This window comes from Vanellus vanellus, assembly GCF_965231255.1.
Source record: "Vanellus vanellus genome assembly, chromosome: 14".
NCBI classification, from domain to species: Eukaryota; Metazoa; Chordata; class Aves; order Charadriiformes; family Charadriidae; genus Vanellus; species Vanellus vanellus.
This window is the reverse complement of record NC_138919.1, coordinates 2,252,618-2,268,271: the sequence shown is the minus strand read 5'-3', so window position 1 is coordinate 2,268,271 and position 15,654 is coordinate 2,252,618. Positions and strand designations below refer to the sequence as shown.

The 15,654-nt window shown below is 55.4% G+C and overlaps 1 protein-coding gene across 1 annotated transcript in view; it reads left to right on the top strand.

The window, feature by feature from the left end:
• RAB11FIP3 (RAB11 family interacting protein 3) overlaps positions 1–15,654 on the top strand; it is a 45,472-nt gene that overhangs the window by 13,013 nt on the left and 16,805 nt on the right. The window contains exons 2-5 of the mRNA XM_082490281.1: positions 3,768–3,955; positions 7,026–7,199; positions 11,393–11,527; positions 15,098–15,133. Of these exons, the coding sequence (XP_082346407.1) occupies positions 3,768–3,955; positions 7,026–7,199; positions 11,393–11,527; positions 15,098–15,133 (533 nt within the window). The remainder of the gene's footprint in view (positions 1–3,767; positions 3,956–7,025; positions 7,200–11,392; positions 11,528–15,097; positions 15,134–15,654) is intronic.

Genomic DNA, 15,654 nt, shown 5'->3' with positions numbered 1-15,654 from the left:
TTTAATTTGTGTTCATTATAATACTCCAATGTATACTTCCATTTAAGCTTTTCCAGTAGGAAGGGTGGGTTTTTTTTAAAAAAAAAAAATTACGAAAAGCCTCAAACAGACCCAGCAGCGTTTACTTTGGAGTCTGCAAGCAAAATTATTTCCAGTTTGGCATTAAATCTTTTTTTTTTTTTTTTTTTGAAACGGGCGAAAGGTATAACCCTTCGAAGGCTGCAGAGAAAGCTGCCGCTGTGGACGGCTGCTGTCACCTCTTGAGCCCTCTCCGCTGCGTAGGGTCCCCGTTGCTTCCCACCCGGCAGAGCCGCACCATCCCAGCACGAAGCGCCGTCACCGCTGCGAGGGGGTTTTCCCCCCCCCTCCCGCCCCCCAAAGCAAACCACAACCACTGTTCCAACACAACGCTGAAGCCTGGCTTCTCCTAAACTCAGTATACGCTGCAAATAATTTGGAAAAGCGCTGGAATTGTCCGAGCACGCCTTCCTGCGGATGGCTGGAGAGCTGCCGGGCTCAGCTCGGGGATGGTGAGATGGTCCTCGCGTGTCCGTGAGCGAGGTGGCACACCAAACCTCCGCTTCCAAATCTCCCTCCTCCTCCTCCTCCTCCTCCTCCTCCTCCTGCTCGAGCGTTAAGAGCCCGACCGGTGTTTCTAGGAAGGGCAGCATAAATCCAGTAAAGCACTTAAGCAAGTCCCCAGCTTTAGGTAACTAAGTAGTCTCACTGGATTTCTGCTTTTTAAAGTGGGTGGGGGTTTTAGGAGGCTTTTGTTTTTATCTCGAAGGCTCGTGAAAGCCGCCTTCTCCTGTGCTATGGGTGACGTTCGCTGCAGCAGCCTCTCCTCTGTCCAAATCAAATTCACTTGAACAACCCCATCGTCTCCTAGTGATGAGTTTAGACTCCGGTTTTGTGAAGTTTTGTCATGTTTAACATCAGGGTGGTGTGCTAGAGTGATGCTGGTGTCCATAACTCAGGGTGGGTCCCTGAAAGCTGAGCCAAGCTTGCAAGAGGGGCTCCTGGCTTCATCCGTCACCCTCTGCCTGTGCTCGGTAAGCGCCGGGGCTGATCGTAGAGTCACAGAATGGTTTAGGTTGGAAGGGACCTTGAAGATCACCCAGTTCCCACCCCCCTGCCCTGGGCAGGGACACCTCCCACCAGCCCAGGTCGCTCCAAGCCCCGTCCAACCTGGCCTTGAACACCTCCAGGGATGGGGCAGCCACAGCTTCTCGAGGCAACCTGCACCAGGGGCTCACCACCCGCACAGTGAAAAATTTCTTCCTGATATCTCATCTAAATCTCCCTTCTTCCAGCTAGAAGCCATTCCCCCTCGTCCTATCCCTACATGCCCTTGGAAAAAATCCTTCCCCAGCTCTCCTGGAGCCCTTTTAGGCACTCGCAGGGGCTCTGAGGTCTCCCCGGAGCCTTCTCTTCTCCAGGCTGAACCCCCCCCAACTCTCCCAGCCTGTCCTCCCAGCAGAGGGGCTCCAGCCCTCGCAGCATCTCTGGGGCCTCCTCTGGCCCCGCACCACCAAGTCCATGTCTTTCCTCTGTTGGGGGCTCCAGAGCTGGAGGCAGCACTCCAGGTGGCGTCTCCCTAGAGCGGAGCAGAGGGGCAGAATCCCCCCCCCCCCCGTGACCTGCTGGCCACACTTCTTCTGATGCAGCCCAGGATAGGGTTGGCCTTCTGGGCTGCGATCGCACGTTACCGGCTCATGTTGAGCTTCTCATCAATCAGCACCCCCAGGTCCTTCTCCTGAGGGCTGCTCTCCAGCCATTCCCCACCCAGCCTGGAGTAGTGCTGGGGGTTGCCATGCTGATGAGAGCACTCGGCAGGGAGCAGTGCTATGGTTGTTGACTCGGTCGCTCTGCTCTGCTCCCCAGTATCCAGGTAGGACAGGAACTGCTGTTGAGCAGTTCTCCATCCATCCCTTTAGGTTTTTCAGAGCCACCTGGGCAAGTTCTTGCTGTCCCTTTTTGACCTCACGTGGGTTGGGGCAGCCTGGGAATTCGTGGGCAATACGAAATGAGGCGTTGGTCGTGTCTTGAGCCACTTCGCAGCAGTGAAAGCTGCAGAAGTTCTTTGGGGTGTGGAGTATTTCCCCGAAAGAGGAGAATGAGGCTGGCGAGAGCAGCGTTTGCGAAGTCTAGGCAACACGGTGGCAGGAGGACCTTTGTCTCTTTTGGTCTGGTGCTCTCCTTGCCGTACAGATACGGCACGTGCCATAAAAGCCGCTCTTCTACCGGACACCAACGTCTGCCGCAATGAGCAGGACTATTCCGTCCTGCCACCTACGTACCCTGCTTTGAACAAACAGCTCGAATGTAATTTTTTTCAATCCGCCGTCGCAAGCACGGTACGTCTGTGTTTGCTTTCCAGCTGCTGTAGCACAGGGCTTTGCGAAATCCCGTTTTCTTAAAAATCCTTGGAGAAAGCGCTGAAAGCAGGCTCTGTGGTGCTCTCTGGCAGAGGCAGAGAGGTTTTGCTTCGCCCTTGGTGCCCGCGGTCCGAAAGCTGCTGCTCTGCCCCGCCGCCGTGCTGCGGGGGGTGCCGCCGGTCCCGCCGCAAGTTTCATCCCGTTGGGGGAACTCCAGATGGAGCGAATGGCTTTTCACGAGCATCTTTTTTTTTTTTTTTTCTTCCTCTTGAGGTCAAGGCAGGAGGGCTGCCATCCCTCTGCCCGACACCTCCGGTGACAGGGGATCAGCTGGAGCTCAGCACTGGCAGATCCCACCGCGGTTTGAGATCCCGGAGCCAAAAATGATGCAATTTCTTCGAAGGCGCGCTGGGGAAATCCCATAAATGCTGACGCTTTGATGGGCATCCTAATCCTTTGATTGCTCCATCCTAAAGGAGGATGTTTCTTCTAGCGCTGCCGCGGCTCTCCTCCGAATGCGGGGATGGTTCCGGGCTCAGCACCGCGTGTGTCCAGGGAGGACCGTCCCTCCCCGCGGCGTACGAGCAAGCGGGCAGGACCGAAGAGGAACTGCCCGAGGGGCAGAACTGGGAGGAAAACCCAATCCCCCGTGCTCGTAGCGTGGTGTCTTAAAAACCAACTCGTGCTTCTTTCCCAAAGCCTCCGGCGGGTAACGGATGTGGGGAAGTAGCGCAAATCATTCAAGGTGCTGTTCCAGCAGAAGTGGGGTGATTTGAGTGTCCTGCTGAGGCCCCCCCTGCCAATTAGATGCCATAACGAAGATTTATGAATCAACTTATTTGCTGTTGAGTGATGGAAGGTGCCCTCGTGTTATTAGAAGGGGGTGGAGGGGAAAGTGCTTTAAGAGCTAACGGGTAGTTTTGAAGGGGGGGAGAGGGTTCAGATGAATAATGTGTCCTCCTAAAATGGAGTGGGTGAAAGCACCGGTGGTCAGAAGCGCTGAGTGAGCAGCGGGTAATCCCTCCCGGACTTGACAAATCCATACTCGCTTGCCCCAAAATCTCCCTCTGCCTCTTTTTTAGGATATATTTTTATAATCTGTTTGCCAAACCCTGTTGTTGCAAAGCACGGGGGGCCCAAAGACGGTGGTGCACCGCGGGGCGGCTGCTCGATCCGTGGACCTGGAGATGGTGCAGCGCCTGGACGTGGGGTACGGCTCACGCTGGTGTTGGGAGGTTGGATTTCTGCGCTTAGAAATGCGACGCAGCCGTAATTAGCTGTCCCGTACGTGCTTTGTCCTGCTGTGCAACGAAACCCCATAGCCACAATATCTTATTTTTTTTCCTCTTGTGTGTTTTTTTTTTTTGTTTTTTTTTTTTGTCCTACCAGGCAAATGAGGTGACCGACAGTGCTTACATGGGCTCGGAGAGCACGTACAGCGAGTGCGAAACCTTCACGGATGAAGACACCAGCACGCTAGTCCATCACGAGATGCACGACGAAGTAGAAACGGACAGTGCCATCGACTCCACCGTGCACTCGGAGTTCACGGATCCCATCGAAGAGCCGGAGCATGGGTGAGTTGGGAGCGAAACTCACCCCGCAGGGCAGGAAACTTTGGCAAACTGGGAGCAGGCGAGGACCGAGGGAGAGGCAGCCCCGAGGATTTAAAATAAAGTGGGCCGAGTCTGTCTTGCTGAAACTGGTTGGTTTGTTCTTTGGAACTTCACGCAAGACCAAAAATAGCTCTTCTTCAAGAATAATGATAATAATTAGACCGCACCATGTGTAGGCTGTTTTGGAGCTCAGCCTGGCAGTCTCTTTGAGTTAATCGTTGCTTGCCTTGGGAGAACTTCTGTACCCTCATTAACATCTTTAACCTCTAAAGTAAGTTCTCAGGTGATCCAAACACCTGAGATACTCGCTGTTTTTAATCTATCACTTAAGCCAGAAACGCAACGTATAATTTTCAAGTCAGGAGGGGAACTCGTCCTATCCTTGTTTTTCCTAAACACGCGTGCGCCCTTTGATCTGCCACCACCTCCTGTAATAACTAGTTTAAAACTTGCGCCTGGAGCACAGAAACGTGAGCTAAGATCATCTTCCCGGGCTCTGAACCGCTGCTGGCGAAACTGCTCCTGGGCCTGCCTCCTTTCTTAGTTTTCGCAAGAAAAACGGGGTTTTTTGGGGTGAAACTGGGATGCTGGCAGGCGGGAAAGGAGGGGGATAACTCCTTTAAATAGTGACCCAAGAGCACCAATCTGCTCCAAAACCTCTGAACCGTCGTCGCTTAAGCTCTGCTAATACACAGAATTTTTCTGGCCAAAAACGCGTCGCCCAGGCTTGGTGCCGTGGTGGGTGCTTTACAGTTCCTATTGCTTTTAAAAAAGCACCGGGCTTTTCCCAAATCCCACCCCCCAAATATCACATCCTGGGGGGTGGGGGGGACACATCGGAGATGCAGTGAGCGGTCAGTGCTGCTGGGCACTCGGCTCCGGGGCTGAAAGGGTGCTGCGGATTAGGGAAAAAATGGGATTAGCTGGCTCCGGCTCTCCTCGCCCGAGCGCGTTCAGCTCAGTGACAGTTAAATCGGGATATAATCGGCTGCTGAGCTCCCGAACCGCTGAGCAGGAGGTCTCCGGAGCGGCCATGGCAGCCTGCGTGCGTTTTCATCCTCTGGGGAGAATGCCGTGCCTCGGATTCACCTGCCTGTAGGTACAAAATATTTCGCTTGGGATTTTTGGTTGGCTTGTTGTTGGTTTTTTGGGTTTTTTTTTTTAAGATGAGGTTGTTCTCGAGGCTTCCCTGCTATTCCCAGTGTGGGCTCGGGAAGGTCGGGTGTCCTCCGGGCGCTCTGTCCGAGCTCCGGGGGTACATGTTGCCGGGTGCGTTAAATGTGCGCAAATTCCAGATAGCGGGGGGGAAAAAAAAAAAAAAAAATCAAGGAAAAAGTTCGTTTCGCTTCAAGATTTGAGTCGGAAACCTCTGGAAGTGTATTCCCAAGTGGTTTTAGTGCCGTGGAAACCCCCGGTAGGACAACAGTTTTACACCTGTAGTGCCCAGAGCTCTTCCAGGGGACAGTCAGCGAGCACGAGCAGCTGGTGGACGGAACCAAAGCCTCGACGCCGCTTTTCCGTAGCTGTTGAGGCTCAACAGACTCCCAGGAGGTATATACGAAATACTCCTACTATTTATAGCCCGAAGCATCCCTGGCTGAGGGGTTTCCAGGTGCCTGATCGGATCTGCTTCTGTACGGTCAAACCCGCAGCCCCGAATCGAGAGATTTGGCCTCGGGTTTTGCTCACCGGTTACAAATTCCACCCCCTGCCTTCTATTCCCGGAAAGATTTCCGATGCTTTCGGCGGCGGCGGTCCGCTGGGTGCAGCGTGCGTCTGACTCGCCGCCGGGGAGGACGGGCTCCCGACGCATCCCGCGGCGGGAATAACGGCGCTTCTCCGGCACAGGAAGAAGATGTGCGGATGCCCACGAGCTGGACCGGACTTGTATGCGGTTAAACAGAGATCCGCTGCCGGTTTGGCTGCAGGGTTGACATGTTGGTTTTTTTTTTTTTTTTTTTATTAACAGGATAAGGGCAAATCCTTCAGATGGTGCAGGGTTTTGTCATAAATGGCTTATCTGTAATCTTTTTTTCTTTCTGATTTAGTACAGCAATCTAGTCATAGCCCCGTTTTCCCTCTCCCAGCCAGTGGATGAAGATGGGGGCGTAGCCTGAAATAGCGATTTTTATAGTAATGGAATCTTTTGTTGTTGTTGTTGTCAGCATTGAATTTCGGAGAGGAGAGGGGTTCTATTCCTCCCCCCCCCCCCCAAAAACATACCTGTGGCTCGTAGACACGTGGGCTGATTTCACAGCCTGGTTCTTACGAATCCCCTCTGGTTTTTCCCCTCCGGCTTAATTTTAAAACCTCTACGGTCCTGGGCAGGAAAGTCCTCAGAATGGGCACGTTCTGCCGTGGGGGTTTGACTTCGTACAACGCTTCGCACGTGGAAAGACGCTTCGAGAAGCTGTGACTCCTGCGCTGAGCTGTGTCCCCTCTCCGAAGCCAGGGACGTCCCGGGACCTGTGCTGGATCTGTTCAGGGTTTAGGCTGATGCTTCACACGCTACAGCCCTCTGGGTCCGGTGTTAAAAACACATGAAACGGTGTTCCCCCTCCTCCCCGGGATTGGCACGAGCGGGTACAGGGTTTTTCCAGCAGGAAGAGGGAAATGGGCTCCTTCGTCTTGCCGGGGGGCTGGCGCTGCCGGGGTGGGCAGCTGCCTGTAAGCACCCGGGATTTGTGTCATGGAGGGGGGGGTGTTACAGTGTTAAACCGCGGTGTTGGGTTCTCGATAGGATTATACAGCGAGCGTGAGCCCGGCGTGAAGGCTGACGGTGTAATTCAAAACGCATTTAGGGGGTGTTTGGGCCACGCCGAGCAAAAAGAGTCGGTTTGCGGTGAAAAATAAATTGATAAATTGCCGCCAAGTTCCCGGTGGCGCCCTTCGGCGTATGAGGCCGCGGGGCTGAATCGCGTCGTAAGGAAGAGCTGCCGAAACGGGGGAGGCGATTTTGGATGGCGGACGTAGCCTGGGCAGTGGGGCTGCGGTGGCCGCCCTCTAACGTTCTTCCTCTCTGCTGCCGCAGATCCCATCCGCACGACCTGCCCCTGGGCTCGGACCTCAGCCACTCCATCGTGACGGTCATTAGCGGAGAGGAGCATTTTGAGGATTACGGCGAAGGGAATGAAGCAGATTTGTTCTCCGAGCGCTTGTGTAATGGGGAAAGCAGCTTTAACAGCTCCTCGTTCCTCTCTCCCAGGTAAGGCTCGGCGCTGCGCTGGCCGCGTTTTCGCCGGTTTCGCTTGCTTAGCGTCTTTGCCTTTGTGGGTGTGAGGTTTTTCCTTGGGGTTGGCACAGCAGTCGGCCTGCAAGAGGGAATTCCGGGCAAACTTTGGCTACGACGGGATAATCTGCTGGGAAGTGGAAGAGGAGACTCCTCGCTCAGTCTTTCCTTTTCCTGAGCAGTGCCCACTCTCCCATCCAGAGGCACTGGTGCCCGGCAGCAGGGGGAAGAGCAGTCTGTCTTTCACACGCGTCCAGAGCAGCATCACCTTCCCACTCCTATAATTTAGGGATGTGGCTCCACGCAGAACCTTCCGGTGGAGAAAACCACCGTGCAGCTTTACCCTCGGTTCCTGTTGGATGACATTGGTTGTTTTTTTTTTTCTTTCTTTCTCTCTTCCGCTTGTATTTTTGGCTTTGAGCTGATGCTTGGTTGGATCCGCCCAAGCTGCGGCAGCCTCCCTTCTCTAGGCAGCCTAAAGGGATGCGCGGAGCAAGAAGCGGGCTGTCGCGTTTTCCCGCGCCCCTGGCGTTAGGGTCTGCAACCCGGCGAAGGTTGGCTTCCCAGCCCCCGCGGGGTGAGCTGAGGAGCTGGTACGACAGTACGAAACCCCGTCAATACTTACTTTCTAAGGGAAAAATGTAAAAACTGGAACGATCATCTGCTGCTGTGGCCCACAGAGCACCTCTGTGATGACAGAGAACACCGGGGACGCGTTCCTCCATCGTCTCCGCGCGAGGCAGGAGAGGTCCCTGCCAGCCGCACGCTTCTGTTGAAGAACATACTTTTTTTTTTCCCTTTGGGACGATACACGTTTGTGACTTTCTGCAGCAGCATAAACTTGTTATTACTTTTCTTTGTTCTTTTTTTTTTTATTTTTTTTTGCTGTCTGCTTTTCTACCATCTTCCCAAAGCCCTTCGTAAAGTTTGGGCTGGTCTGGTGGCAGAGGGCTGACGGGGAAGAGCTGCTGTCACATCTCCGCACCGACGCTTTGCCGGGGGTCAGGGCTGACTTTTTTTTTTTTTTTTTTTTTTTTTCTGCTGGTGCAACAGCAATTTTGAAGACGTTGACTAAACCCGCAATAGGAGAGCGTTGCTGTAAAAGCACGCCCCTAACCCCCCGTTACGTCAGGAAACGGGTGCTCCAGCGCTTGATGCGATGGGATGCCCTTCAGCGGAAGGGACACGTCGCCCGTCCCCTCTTTTCCTTCGATTGCTCCGCGCAGAAGTCCCTGCTACGGCCGTCTGTCCTGCTGCGGCAGCAGAGGAAGCGCTCTGGGATAAAAACCAGCCTTAGTGTTCGTTTTGAGTTTCTCTTTGAGTCTGCGCCCCCGACCTAGTCCAGAAGGACCCAGTCCAAGAAAATACTCACCTAAAAGAGCTTTGCAATCAGTTACGCTTTTTCTTTAACGTCGCTTCGCGGCTCCCAGGTTATCTCCACTCCCAGGGTTCAAATCTTGCTCTGCCAGGTCACCGTCTCCCCTCCGCTGCTCCGTCTCTTTGGATCTTATCCGCCACGTCGTGCTCTGCAGCATCTTTCCTCTGCCGGCAGGGCTTCGCTCGGCACGTGGCCGCGCAGCTCTTGCTGGTTTACGCCGCAGACTCGCTGCTGGTGGCTTGCTAGGGAGGCAGGCTGCGGGTAAACCCTGCAAAAACTCCGGAGTTAAGAAGGCGGTTCTGTTGGAAACGGAGGATTCCCTCACTCCTTTGAGGTCTAGCCCTTACCTTGGGTTATCGTTGCGTGCGTGAAGGTCCTCAGCTGATCGTTCTCTGAGGTTGTGCTGTTTTGCTGAAGGCGGCCCTGCCTCCCCGCTGCGTTCAAACGTAGCGAAACCTTAAAGAACTACAGGACGTCTCTGGTTCAGGCTGAACGGGGGGCGTTGGCTGTGGGTTGAGTACGAGGAACGCTATCGCTTGTAAACAGTCACATCGCCGCGCACCCTTTCCGTGTTACGAGAGTCCACAAGTGGGAATAACGTTGGCAAATCTTCCTGCCACAGCTCCGGAGGTGAACATCCTTCACCCAAGAGCCTTCAGGGAACGCTATGGAGTATTGCGTTTTCCCGCTTAGTCCTACTATGTGTGTTCCTTCCTCTTGGATTGCCACCTCTTCCCTGGCACGTCCATCCGGTAAGAGAAGTCTCTCTGCCGCGCTCGGTGCCACGTGAGCGGCGACTGCCGGGAAAAGCTCCTCGCGCGCACCCGTTTCGGGGCTGCGTCGGTAAGGCCCCGCTGACCCGCGGAAGACGAACGGTACCCCCCCGAGGTGGAGGGAGGAGGCGGGAAGGCTGCACGCGCCGCCTTGCCACGAGGGGTAGGTTGGGGACGCCCCGAGCCCCCTCCACGCGGTGGAGCTCTCGCCCCCTCCGCGGGCAAGCGACCAACCCAGCCGGAGGCCAAGTCTGCCCGCGCGCCCCCGAAGAGTCGCCAGGCTGGCCCGTGGGTTCTCCTCTACCCTTCTTTCCCCGTTTTGATTAATACTGGCGAGATTCGGGTTCGCGCCTCGCCCAGGGATGCGCGCGGCCGGGCGAGCCGTGTCTGCCCGCCGGCGGCGGCGAAGGAGACGCGGCGAGCGGGGCTGACGAGCAGGCGGGCGCGGGGACGGAGCCCGCCAACGGCCCCGTCGCTTCTTCCACGTGCCGCAAAGCTTCTCTCGCCTCTTAACCCCGCGCAAAGCCTGAGCGACTCAACTGACTGCTGGGTCCAAACCTGCCCTTAGAGGATCGGGGGAGTGTTTTTCAATTTTTTTTTTTTTTTTTTTTTTCCCAGGAATGGGAAAAGATGAGCAATTCGGCACTTAGCGTTGCCCAGTTGCCTGTTCTAAGGGGGCTCGGAAATACTGTACAGACGGCACAAACTCAGAGGCCTGACCCTGGGGGTGGCTGGGCTGGTGACACCCCACTGCCACCGAAAACGCGTCAATGAGGGGTTATGCAAAGGTGCTGGAGCCAGGGGACCCCTCCGGGGCTGTCCCGGGCGCTCAGCATCTCCTGGGTCAGGACTTGCCAGTGTGGAACTGTATCACGGGGTTGACTATAGCCCTTTCCGATGCCTTTTGGTTTTAAGCTCGCTTGTGTTTGCTCACACCTTTACCTGTCTGTCTTATTGAACTGCTTTGGTTTTTTTTCACTATTAACCTTTCTTTGATTAAAGTCCGTGGCTTCCAGAAGCGTGGGGTTCCCCCCACCCTCCCCCCGCGGGAAGGATTTGGCCCCAAAGTGACGCCGACTCTTGGCTCTTGGGAATCCCTTGGCCAAACTCTGTCCTGCCCAAGTCACAGCAGGTGGGGGAGATGGTTCGCCAAGCGTCGGTGAACGCCTCGGCAGCTTGCTTTCCACGTCGGCACCCAAAAATGAAACTCTGAGCGGACCCGTTAGCTCCCCGGGCTGTTAAAGTCCCGTAGACCCCCACGTCGCCTTCCCAAATGACCTTCCCCACTGTAAGGCGACGCTGCTGCTTAGCTGCACTGTGCTTCGCTTCGTAGGAGACAGCCGATGAATCGCAACCGCCGTTTTTGAATTTAGCTTAAAAGTGGAGCTCTTTGCCGTAAAAACCTGACTCTCCGCGTTACCAACGGTGGGTGCGCAGCAGCCCCCATGCTCTATTTTTAAAGCATCCCGTCGGAAAACGGTGCCACCCACCAGAGGATTCGGCTCTCGCTCCCGGCGCCCGATCCGGCGGTGCGTGACTTGGGTCTGCGTTTACCCGAGGCAAACCCAGGAGCGTTGCTGGAGCCTCCCGACACCGGGTTGCTTGGCAAATCATATCGGAAAATAAACTTTACAGTCCCGTAGGTTTGTGGAAAGCACGCACCGTGCCTTTCCGGGGGTCTCGGGGAGGGTGGGGGGGTGGTGGGGGGGGATCCTCCACGAGAGCCGGCTGGCGCAGGGGTTTGGAAACACGGGCCGAGCTCGAAATCTCTGGGAGGAGGGCGGTGAAAGTCCTGCTAATTTATAGCAACTCCGTGTTCGCTGCCATTTGGCTTCTAAAATCAAGGCGGGGGGGGTGGCCCAATCCGCCCTATCGTTTTTAACGGCAAATCTTTGTATCTCGCGCCAAAAGCTCCCCCCCACCCCCGGCCCCAACGTACCCTCAGCTTGTGGAAGCCACGGATGAAAATCGCCCCTGTCTGTTCTGTCCTGTTAAAATGACCCTTGTGATTTCTCTAGCGCCAATCCGCTCGCTGCGAAACTGCACAGCATTATCGCAGATGAAGCATTTGAGTTTTACTGTAGCCAGTGCCACAAACAAATCAACCGCCTCGAGGATCTTTCTGCTCGCCTGAATGATCTTGAAATGAATAGGTAATTGGGCTTGTGTGTGGCCGTTTCACTGTCGGGGATGAACGTTCTGGAAGGGAAGACTCTCCCAGTCTCGCACAGCTTTCCTTTGCTGGTGCGTTGTCCTGGTTGCGAGAGGGGATGAATTTCGCCAAAGTGAGCCCCTCCAGGCGCTAAAGGTTGTAATGACGTTATGGAGGGTGAGCGGAATCATAGAATGGTTTGGGTTGGAAGGGACATTGAAGATCATCGAGTCCCATCCCCCTGCCCTGGGCAGGGACACCTCCCACCAGCCCAGGTTGCTCCAAGCCCCATCCAACCTGGCCATGAATACCTCCAGGGATGGAGCTTCCATAACTTCTCTGGGCAACCTATGCCAGTGCCTCACCACCCTCAGAGTGAAAAATTTCTTCCTGATATCTCATCTAAATCTCCCCTCTTCCAGTTTGAAGCCGTTCCCCCTCGTCCTATCCCTACATGTTTCCCTTAGTCTGAGCCACGGAGGCTGACAGACGATGAGAGTCTTCCCTTCTGCTCTGGGCGCCCTCTTTGCATGTCCTGCTGAGTGGTGGGTCCTTCTCCACACTCCGAGTAATGCAGTCCTTACGTCGGGACTTGTAGCCGTGAGCCGATCATGTACAGTATTTCTGTCACCGAGGAAAAGCCTGCCAGGTCTTCTGGCCGGTGATCCCCGGCACGGAGACACGCCCGAGTTACTGGTTCAACCTGGAAGGGCAGGTAGAGCCCGTCCTCCCGCTGCAGCAGGAACCGGGAAACATCAGCTTGCCTCTCTGTGGGACCTCTCCTGCAGACGCTTTCGCTTTGCACCAGTAAATTCTTGTTTCGCCCAGCTTCGCCAGCTGCCCGCCCGCCTCCGTGCCACCACTCGCCGGGTAGACGTGATAGATGTTGGGGCCTTCGCGTAGGAACTTCATGAGCTTTTTTGAACGTGACGTTTGAGATCTACCAGCCAGCGGCCGGTGGGGAGGGATTTCTATTTGTTTGGTTGGTTTTTTGCAGACCTGTTTGCATCCCTCTGAGCGGAAGGATGACGGCATTAGTAATAATCGTTCTTCTCGCACCTGGTGGGCTTTTTCAAGCCTGGTTTTTGGTCACGGTCTTGGTCTTTTGTCCGTCCTCTACAAGGACGGGGTGACACGGGAGCTCTCCTGGGCTGTCTAGCTATATGGGAAAACAAATAGCAGCTTGACCAGCCATTTTTTAATGGAAAAAGTACTTCTCTCCCTTTTTCTTTCTCCGGTAAAGAGTTGCCTTTGCTGTTGGAGGCCTTGAGGGTCAGCGACAAGTCTCAGGTTATGTAGTTTTTAAGCAGAATCCTGGACTTCCCTGGATGCACCGGTAGCCCCGCTCCATTTCAGGCTTTCTCCGTCAAATTTACCTGCAAAGCTGAAGTGACACCTCGGAGCCTCCCGTGATGGACAGGATTTCCAGAGGAGGTTTCCCCGTCCCGTGGTGTCGCGGTGGGAATTCCGTAAGTTTTGATTTAACACGTGCCCTTTGGGCTCAGGGCGAGTAGGTGTGGTTCCTCCATCCGCTTTCAGGGTTTCCCCGTGTAGAATTTTGCTGGGAATTTGGTCCACCCACCCGATGGAAGGGGCTTTGCCCACCCTCTCTGCGATGAGGACATGAGAGGTGTCCCCGTGTGGCACGCAGGATGTGGCAGGACCTCTTCTTTGCTCCCAGCATCACCAGCAACGCCAAGCCCTCAGTGCAACGGGACGAGTCCTAGACTGTGCTCCTAGACCACAGGCGAAGAAAGCAGCAGAAACTGGACCAAATTCTGGGCCAAGCAGCCTCGTACTGTGCCTGGGAGGCAAAGCCTGAAGGCACCCGCTCCGGAGGACGCCAACAGTGGGGGTGAAGCCCAAGACACCATGTAACGGCCTCACTTTTGGAGGCTGTGGGCGTATACGCGGCGTTTTACGCTTGGAAGAAGGTTTGGAGCCTGGTCCCGGCGTCGGGACACTGCTGCCTGAGCCCGCGGCGGGGCAAGGCAGGGAAGAAATCCGCCAGGAGCTTGCGATGAACCGCTTTTTGTAAAAGTACGTTTTGTTTTAACGCCCTTGAAGCAGAGGCGGTGTGTCTCATCCCCTCCGGAGAGGCCCGCGGGTGCCGGCGCTGCTTTCCGATAAGAGAAAAATATTATTTTCTCTCTCTCTCCGGCGCTGGGGACGTACGTGACTCGTTCCAATTGGTGGCAAACACGAGGACCTGACCTCCTCCCCTCGGGCGGGCGCTGAGCGTCCTTGAAGCCCGGCCAGCAGCGGCTCTTGCGCTCCTTGGGAATCCGGGCTTTGACACGAGGGCTCGTAACCCCAACAACAGCCCCTGCTCGGTCATTGTTGGGGTTTTGTTGTTGTTGTTGTTGTTGTTTTTTAAAAAAGAAAATTATCCTAAGCTATTTTTAATTCCTCCTTCTAAGAATTAACATAATTGTTGCAGCTCTGGGCAGGAATGAGCTCCCAGAGGATTTTTATTTATTTATTTTCCTTTAAACCGAGCTAAGCACCGGCGAATGCCATCGCTGCTTCTCCGCGCAGGCTAGAGCCGTGCTTGCTGTCGCCATCCAGCGACGATTTCCGTGGCCCCGATGCCTCCCGGTGGCATCTGTTTGACAACAGCGCGTGTTTGGGTGAAAGACAAGAGATCCAAGCCCCGCTTACTTCGCTGCATCCATCGCCGCCGGAGGACTGGAAGGAGCATCTTAGCAAGTAGCCATTTCTCAAAAAAAAGCCTTTTTTTTTTTTTTTTTTTTTTTTTTTGTGTGTGTGGTTTTTCTCAGCGGGGAGAGCCCGCAGAGCCCCAGGCGCAGGGGAACGCACAGACCACGGCTCTTCGTGCCCTGGGTCACGCTGAGTGTCAGCTATAAAACCTGACCGCTGTGGTATGGTGGCAGCCGGCTCAGGCATACACGGAGCCAAAAGTTGAGCTCATACCCCTCCCCAGTGGTTATAACAGTGCCCGCGCTTAAAAATCCATAAAGGGACACCATCAACAGCTCCTAAAAATCTCTGAGCTACGAGGAGGCAGCGACTCTCCGGTGATCCGGAGCCAAATAGCGAGAATAATCTTTGGGCGAAGCGCGAAGCGGCGTGCGGAAGGGTGGAAGTGCCCCGTTGGCGGGGAGGAGGTGCTCCGTGTGTCCCCCCCCCCCGCCGCCACCGGGCAGGGGAGGTCACGGGGTGGAAGGAGGGGTGGCAGGAGGGCTGGGGTGCTGCGGGACGCAGGAGACGGGGCTCGAGCTGCCGTCTGCTATTCTTAGCGCTTTCCCTTAGGGATCGGTTTTCAGGACGGGGATCAGGCGGTGAGAGGACACCGGTGCTGGAAGCGGTGAGGTTTCCCTGCGGCGTTAGTCCCTTCGGTCGGTTATCACCGCGTTGTTCGACGACGTGAACGGTTTCCTCGCCTGCCGTCCGCCGGGGGTGGCCGTGCCGCGCGGGAGGTGCATGCTGCCCGGGCGCTCCCCTGCCGCGGCGAAGGATGTGCCCCGGAGTGCTTAAAGTTTCCTGTTTTCCCTTGCTCTCTCCGCTGTCAGCTTTCCTAACTCTTTCCTGTTTTTATTTCGTTCCGCAGTCCGAATAAACGACTCTCAAGCAAGAAGGTAGCAAGGTAAGCTCCGACTCGTATTGCCGTTTAGCTGCCGGGACCGCGGAGGGAAGGTTGTCGAAATAAGATTGCGGTTGAATTCTGATAAGAGTTTGCCATAGCTGGTTTTTTCGGAAATGGGGTGGGTTTTTTTTTTTTTCACTCCTGCACGCAGCTCGGAGGCTGGCGTCAACCTGATTTCTTCCGGCACAGAATTAGGGGTGCTTTCCCCCAGCTCCATCCTGCCAGTGCCTTAGTGGGAGGCACGTGGAGTGGGGAAGGGGTCCCTGGAAGGGCACGTCCCGCGGGGCTGTCTCCTCCCCAGCGTCACCGTCGTGTGTCTCTAAAGGACTGGACGGGGCTGTACCACCCGCTCAGAGGGATTTCTGCAGCACCCCAAAAAAGCCGGCCGCTTTAGCCAACGCTCTTGGTTCTCTTTCACTTTACTCAGCGTAATCCTCAGCGCTTGACTTCGCCGGGGCTCGTTCGGGGGCTTTGGGGAGTTCCCGGGGGGCGGCTGCAGGTAACCCCCACCCTGGGCTTTA